General features: G+C 31.9%; 1 protein-coding gene across 1 annotated transcript; it reads right to left on the bottom strand.

Annotated features, from left to right (window-relative positions):
- Positions 1–4,837: 4,837 nt before the first annotated feature.
- Positions 4,838–8,262, bottom strand: LOC114192388 (IQ domain-containing protein IQM3-like). Its single transcript, XM_028082096.2, has 9 exons — positions 7,771–8,262; positions 7,514–7,622; positions 7,295–7,360; positions 6,961–7,049; positions 6,505–6,592; positions 6,190–6,336; positions 6,008–6,100; positions 5,691–5,792; positions 4,838–5,554 (listed from the first exon to the last, which is right to left on the bottom strand). Exons 1-9 carry the CDS (start codon positions 8,070–8,072, stop codon positions 5,033–5,035), a joined length of 1,518 nt encoding a protein of 505 aa, XP_027937897.1. The 5' UTR covers positions 8,073–8,262; the 3' UTR covers positions 4,838–5,032.
- Positions 8,263–8,679: the final 417 nt, after the last annotated feature.

Here is an 8,679-nt window from a genome sequence, read left to right as displayed (position 1 = left end):
GATGATAACTTACTTGAACGAGATTATAGAAATAACTTTTAAACATGAATGTATAATTGTGAAATTGAGGTCTAATATAGCAAATGAACAATATAAAAGAAAGATATGTATTGTGAGGATGTGAAAATGGTGGTAAATATAAGAGATACAAAAAGGAATTAAATGTCATTATAGTTGGAGTAAGAACATGTGACTATCCATTTAAATTATGAGGTAAACGAGTATGCAATGGAAAAGGGTGAACTCTGAGGTAATATGTGGCAAACATAATCATGAGCTTACTAATATATTAATATGGCATCCGTATGGTGAGAAATTAAAACTTAATTAACATTCTGTGATGGTTGACATGACTTAGAGTTTAGTGAAACTAGTAAACATTTTACTTAATTTGAAAAGAAACATTAATGACAATATAACCACTATAAAATGATAGGTAGGCATATAAGATATCATAAAGATTATGAATTAAAATACAAAAGTTAAGATGTTACTAGAGCATACATGTATATTCACTAGAATGTGTTTGACAAGTCCTCATGAGTTATTACAAATGTTTTTGTTCTGGTAAAAAGTTGGGTATCTTAAACTGAAGACAAAAAATAGAAGGAACTCTTTTAACTAACCACACTAAGGCCAAAATAGTTATGTCCCTTGATCGTGGAGTTAGCGTTTTATTTATAAGTAAAATCGTTCAAATCATTTTTATTCCCTAAAAATATAAGAATATAAAAGATAATAAAAAGATTCCAAAGATAACAACAAAAAATAAAAGATACAAAGATAATAACCACATATAAGATATCCCTTTTTGATAATAAAATTTAAACTAAATATAAGACAGATTTAGACCCTATTCCTAGACCCATAAACTTTAAGTCAGTTTTTGGATGTTTAATATCCATCTTTGAGTATTGGGTCGGGCTCTAGACAATTGAGACAGTACAATTTTATTGACGCATTTTGATTTGAAATTATTTATATAGTTAACATTGTATTGTTGATAGAAAACACTTGCAAAATTAACAAGTATGTATTGTCTTTACTTAAAAATATTAGAGTAACAATCCACAAGGTTGACTTTCTTTGTGACTTTTGTGTTATTAGTAAGGGAATGAGAAAAAAATTTTATTTTGGACACTACCAAGAGACCTGTTTTTTTAGAGCAAAGGTTTTCTCCCAAGTAATTGTTAGTGATAGAGATATTGCATTAATAAATACAATTAACAATGTTTTTTCTACAATTTTGAACTTTTTATATTAGTTTCAAATTAATAAAAATGTTAAAACAAAATGTAAAAATGTTAATGAATTTTGAAAAGACTTTGGAAGTAGTTATGGATGCATGGGGAAGTGTAATGGATTGTACAAAATGTAATGCATTTGTGGGGTTTGTTAAAAATTTTGTTGTTTATTCACCATGACCATTTTTTGTTGAATATGTTATTGATGTAAGGGTCCACACAAAGAAAATTTTGTTAAAGCATAGACAAACAAGATTATGCGTATAGGAAATACAAGTAATAAGTATGTTTTATGACTTTGTAACTTATGAGTAACAAACAAGCAAAATTTGTTCATAATGTTGTTTTGAAATTTACAAGGTTGAATTTGTTCATTGAAACGGGAAAATGATGCTTCAAAATAGTAAGAGAGACTTATATAATTGTTGTGACATAGTAAATAACATCATAACATTGCAACATAATGAAAGTAAGGCTTTCTTTGAGAAAATTGTATATACATACTTTTAATGTTACTTTGTATAAAAAAAATCTCAAGGGTTTACCTCTAAACATACAATGATGTTTATTGTTGAAAAGTATCATTAGGTCAAATATGTTGGTATTGACAGCGAACATTGTGGTTGTACATTTATGTGTAGTTACACTCTACCAATATGCATATGAATTAACAATATATGTTTCCTTATATGCGATACATGTTATGTGGACTAAACCTATCTTTTCTTGTATGTCATCATGCGAGTTAGCGCTTAACTTGTATAATTAGTAGGAATTCAATGTCATTTTAAGTAGTCTTTATGAGGTTGACATTTTAGGAAAAGTTACAATTAGAGCAAGTTATGTGAAATTGTATATTGGTATATCCCATCATTATGTGCACCAATGAACAAAGTGAAAACCAAGGAATCACATAAAATTCAAACTAATAAATTTGCAAAAGTGTGACCCATCATATTTTAAGCATGTTGATGTCATACATTTTATGCATGATTCTTCTTCTACTTAAAAGTTGAGCAAAGAAAGGAAAAGAGGTTGATTTTTTCTCAGGTTTGTATCCTGAATTATGATGAGAATATTTTTACCTAGCATCACAATCCATACCAAAACGTTTTGGCCAAAAGTACCTTGACATAATACATAGATTTCTAGTTAGAACATTCAAAGTTAACTGTCTCTCTCCAAAGTGAAATGTGCATTTTATAAAATTTGACTCATTTGTCGTTAAACCCTATATCCTAAACCATATAATTTATCTTTTAAATTTCGTCTAATCTTTAATCAATTTCAAATATTACAAATAGTTAGCGAATATTTTTCTTCTAAATTCCCAAGTGGTTATTCCATGTTTTTCTTTTAATGTAACCAGGTTACCTATATATACAAATGTGATTATCAAGCTAGGAGTACATCACCAAATTTTATTGATGTGTAATGTTCACACCACTAAACAAATTATTACAACACCTCAATCAAATAATAAGTATATAGTTTTACTTCTTTATCATAATTAGATAAACATGAACCAAGTTGTAAACATTAGATTTTCTTCTCATATGTACAACTCTTATAAGAGTAAAATAATATAAAATAAAATAATATAAACAATATAAAATTAAATATTACAAAATTAAAAGTTATATAAAATTATAAAATTATAAAAATACAAAATTTGTAAATTACCAAATTATAAAGTTATAAAATCATAAAATATAAATACAAAAATTATAAAATTAAAATATTAAAAATTATATAATTACAAAATTATAAAATTTTAAAAACATCAGATCATAATACTATAAGAGAAAATATAAAATTACAAAATTCATAATTTTATAATTTTATAATTCTTTTAATTTTATAATTTTGTAATTTATAATTTATATATTTTTTATAATTTATATTTTATAAATACTTTTATAAGTTTAGTTAATTTTAAAAAAATTGTTAAGTATAATAAATGTTATAATCGTATTATAACAAAATATTATGTAACAAGACAAAGTTACCGTTAGGAATGTAAAATAATTCGTACTCGCGGTTATTTTTGGATAGAATCCGCAAAGGGTATGAAATGAACATTGTAAATGGATATCCACGAGTAACAGGTACGGATATTTTTATATTCGCATGTTAACAGTACAGATACGTGTAGTATTTGCACCTGTGGATACTCGTACCCGTTATACTCTAATTTAAATTAAAAAAATTAAAAAAAACATAATTAAAACATTCATACAATTGATTTTGAATGGATTATTTTTTATTGTATTTTTATTTGAATTTATGGATAAAATATATTGTTAAATATTAGAGTTTTTTTATGTAAATATCCGCTAGTATATAAAGATATGTATGTATATTAAAAAAATATGCGGGTACCCGCATAATAGATATCTGCACAAATATAATTACATGTACGGGACGTAGTACAGGTATCCTATCCTACCTGTCCATTGACATCCTTAGTTATTAGCATCATGTCTATTGTTAACAAAAATTTAATTAAAACATTTTAAAATTTTAATAATATAGTAAAATATAAATTTTTAATAAAAACTCAATTAACAGTTTTGAAAAAAGCTCAAATGCCATTAAAGAATCGTACCTGAACACAGCAGAAAAATCTTCAACAGTTATTAGCTGAAGAAATGAAAGTGGGATATAATGGTTGAAGAACATGTACAGATTTAATTAAATATATGGGCCCTCTTTAATTTCTTCTGTACCAACCCTTTTCAATTTACTTAAATGACTCAACACAATCGTATCTGGAACCTACTGTGTGTAAACTTCATTTGCCAGCAAAACCTGCTTATGTATTTATAATTTATAATTTATAATTTATAATTTATATATAACTTCACTGCAATATTTTTTTAATCATAATAACTTGGAGATAAAAAGATCTTATTCTTTTGCGCCTCTTCCTTTATTTTCTATCTCTTCCTTTATTTTCACTTTCCAAGACTTAAGACTTCTATTTACACGTAACATTTATCAACGGTCCTAGATATACCAGGAACACAAACAAGAACATCAATTCCTTGACATCTTTCTCTTTCTCAATTTTGTTCTGACATACAATTTTTTGTCTTCTGGAAAGAGTGTTGCCACAAATGTAAGAAGAAATCCCCCAACCATTACCCCAATGATGTCTGGCACATTCAACAACCATTCTCTTGTTGTGTATAACACTCATGTCATGTCCACATTCCAAAGGCAATAACTGAAAAATATAATTTCTAAAGCATTTAAATTATTATTTGACATGATAGAAGAAAGCTTCATTGTTAATGACAGTTACGTTTTACAATGCAAGAAAATTACTAGTCAGTTTCCCAAAGACAGGTACTTTGTCATTTCCAATGTCGTTCTTAATGAAGAACAGACTAATTAACTAATAACTGCTTCAAAATTCATTGCTCTATCATCTATTTGATACATCAAATTGCATTGAAGGTGGAGGCTAGTTGTGGAAGACATTTAAAGTTCACATACAGAAGTAGTCAATCTAACATTACTATACTATGCACTACAGGGGATTGCATGGAACAACCTTAACTTTATCCTAACGCTAGTGGAGACAATCATGACGTGAACTGATAATAAGAATTCAATAAAAGACAACATTAAGTTCTTCAAAGTAGACATGACATAAAGAACAATATTATTTAACATACATTAACAACTAAAGCACCTATAGTAACCTTAGAGAGACATAATCCTAACATCATTTAGGAGTTGAATGACACCTATAGTAACCTTAGACAGACATAATCCTAACATCATTTAAGAGTTGAATGACGAGAATTCTCATCAGTTTCAGTTCTTGTGGCATTGGGTGTTGAAGAAGCCGTAGGTGAGACAAGACCACCTAGTAACCTGTACGAGGAAGGAGAAGGAGGAAGTCTTGGAGAAAGGTGAAGCATTTCCAAAGCCTGCAGTCTAAGCTCTACAGGGTAGTCAGCAACACACCCAATTCTTGGTCCAGCCCCAGTTGACCATTTACGTGAGAGTTGATGCCCCAATTGGTAGGACTTTGCCTTCTTCGAATTGATTCTTTGCAATATTGCTTTCTTGGGTACCTCAGCTCTTGGACTCTGAAGACCACCTGAGAGAGTTCTTTTATAACTACCCACAGATAAAGGTTGAGGCTCTACTACATTGCTTGAAGATGAGGTGTTCTCAGCTTCCTCAGAAACAACATGCTCTGCTATATTACCATGATTACAATCTTCAAATGCTGTCTCCATTTCACTAACCTTTCCATCCTCGTATGTATCGCTATCATCTTTTGGATTGCGAATCTGAAACAATGCATCATCATTGTTCAATGAAAAAATGCAGGTGATGATTATCTACATGTGTTAGAACTAACTACCATCAAATGATAAATTTCTACTTGAAGAAACAACTTTTGCCGTAAACACATGAATTATTTACCTCAACTTCATCAATATTGACACCATTTTCCTTGAGATATGATATGAAGGAGTTGAGCGCCTCATCTGTTGGCCGATAGTGTCCACTATATGCAGAGATGGACTTAAAAGCCAAAAGCATAGAGAATCAGTCATTTGTCTTTTTTTTCAATGCACAGAAGTAGCAATTAGTGAATGAGTCTATCAGTGAGATTCTGTGTGCATGCATAGCCAAATTTGTACCAAAAGAAAAAAAATATGACAACACCGTGCAACCTATGAAGATTCCAATAGGACAAAGATTTAAATGAATCATGCAACCTATGAAATTAAGAATACCTTCAGAACACCATGCTCAGCCTCCAGCCTTCCAGCAGCCAAGGTAGCTCCACCAGCCAGAAAAGAAGAATGGTGGAATAATCCCTTCTTTTTCTGAGAGGTTAGTACAAAGTATCAATAGTGCCTCTATAAAAGTGAGAAACAGAAAATTGGAAACAATTACTGGGTTTGAATTGTGTTACCTTGCCAGCATAAAGTTTCTTAGAGGTGCTCATAACGAATATCCACTTGGCATCCTTAGAATCTTCTTTTGTGTGCAGAAAATCCCCAGATTGTCTGTGGATAATTTTCCCCTCGCAGACAGTGTATTCATAGTGCTCTCTCTCTTGCTGTTACAGAAAATTGTTGAAAAGGATCAACTAGTGGAAAAACAGGAAAAGGCAACAACTTTTTGAATAATGCAGTGCAAATTACAAATCAAATAGTCAAGTCAACGACAACTACAATTAACAAAAGAAAAAAACAAGGTTATAAATCCAACAAGTAGGTGCACATACAGGTCCTAGATACTTTATGCATTGCTTCCGGAGCTTCGATCTCGGGCACTGTTCAAGATCAAGATTTTTCCCATTTCCCAGATCCAACCTGCAGAATGAGACAAATTAAAAAGTTTCAGTGAAAAAACACAACTTTGACCTCTTCATCGTTCCACTTAAAATTTCACTCCACGTGACAAGCTTCCCTTGGCCAAAACAAGAAATTGGAAACATAATCAAAATTTCCCATTTCATCTAACCAATGAAATTGGGCTCCTAAACAATCCCTTTTTTCATGGAAAGTATGGAAGACAATGAACACCAATGGGATTTTTAGATGCTTAAGTGTAAAGCAAAAACATGTTCCCCTGTATTCACAATGGAAACATCCAACATCAACAGCATATTGTCAATCAGACACGACCAAGCCCAATGAATGAATCAATAAATGCTTTCTTCGTAGAAAATTAATCTCACCAATAAAAGAATGGCTGGCCAGAATCCGTTTTGCACCATTCTTCATAGTAATAATGCAAGTTATGCCCATAGCGGTGGCGTGGATCAATCTACAGTTCAAGCCATAAAACCAACTAAATGATGAGTTTGAAATATTGAGAAGTAAATAAATCACATCCGAAACATGAAAGCTACTATTATTACTACTACTACTAGGTTCTTCTAATTAAACATGAAAAACCAAGACGTGGAACCAAACACACTACAACAGAGATAACGATGACTTGGTCATATATAACAAATTACAAATAAATTAAATAATGCCAATGTGGAGTGTTAGGAAATGCATGCTCACAGCTTCAATCCAATGTTGAAAAGCCAATTTTTGTGCTTTAGCGTCCAAGAACAAGCCCTTTCCCACCTGTAAAAAACAGTTGACTTCAGAATCAAACATAACCTTAGTATCAAACGGAACAAAAGGCAAAAGGAAAAATAGCTTCCAACAAAACGTACAAGTACCGTATAGTATCCGTATTACACAAAAAAAAAAGTCTATAGAAAAAAATAGAGAGACCTTGGAAGCGTTGAGTTTGACCCTATTCCACCGTGATGCAGCACTCTCCGGCAAATTGAAGAACGAAATTGTACTGTGGTTTAACCTCGCGAAATCAATCACTTGCCACCTTCAAATTTTCAAACCCCACTTTCTCAAAATGAACTCATACCCAATAAAATTTTAAAGAAAAAAAAAATTGTCCTAATAAAAAAATATACAAGTTATATTTATATAGAGAGAGACAGAGAGAGAGTTTCCATGCAGAGAAGACGCACCAAAGCTCCTCGGCGACGACGGCGGAATCAGCCAACCTCCGCCGTGTGCGGTAACTCCGGTAGACCTTTTGCACCTTGAGGGCAGCAGTAGTCTGGGGGCAGGCGCGTACCGGCGCGTGAGGCTCGGATGAGTCGTGGGTGGGTGAAGGTAGTGGCGGGTCATGAGGGGAGAGTGGGAATGTTGGGGTCGGGTAATCGGAGCTCCGAAATTGAGGATGATGAATGTCGTAAGGGAATGGTGCGTTGGGGTTGGGGTTGACATCGAAGGTGGAGTGAGCGTGGGTGTGAGTTTGAACCTCCATTGAGACAAAGAACAAGAAAACCAGGAATATGCAGAATCAATCGAGTTCTTAGGATGTTCTCTGAATCAGAGAGAGAAAGAAGGGTTTGTTTTTCAACAGAGTTTGATGATCGTTCGAGTTAAACGATGTGGGAGAGTGAGTGAAGAGGAGGGAGTTAAGAAGCACGCATTACAACGTTGGAATTAGCGAGTGGATAGTGGTGGTTAAATATGGAGTTGGGAAGAACACAGGGTGTCCCTTTCTTTATTATTTTTCCTTTCTTGTTGCCTCTCCACGCGCTTCCCTGTCGCGTGGTCTTCATTCGACCCACAGAAAGAAATTTTGACGTGTTAATATATTGAGTCAGTCAATGGAAGGGGATTTTGGGTTGGAACTGGACAACGCAGAACATTTTAAATCGATATATTTGTTATTAAAAAAAAATTACGTTGCATATGCAACATGATTAATTTATTATGACAAAGCTGATGGAGTAAAAATTTATTAACATTTAATTTAATTTAATTCAATTAATGAATTGCATAAATTGCCTTCATAAATTTGTTACATTTTGGAAATTTTATGCATTAGTTTTTTTTTCTTAATATTTGTATATTTAAATATATAG

This window comes from Vigna unguiculata, chromosome 7, assembly GCF_037176805.1.
Source record: "Vigna unguiculata cultivar grain cowpea cultivar isolate G323 ecotype 2 chromosome 7, ASM3717680v1, whole genome shotgun sequence".
Lineage (NCBI taxonomy): Eukaryota > Viridiplantae > Streptophyta > Magnoliopsida > Fabales > Fabaceae > Vigna > Vigna unguiculata.
The sequence above is the reverse complement of the archived record's forward strand: the minus strand, read 5'-3'. Positions and strand labels throughout refer to the sequence as shown.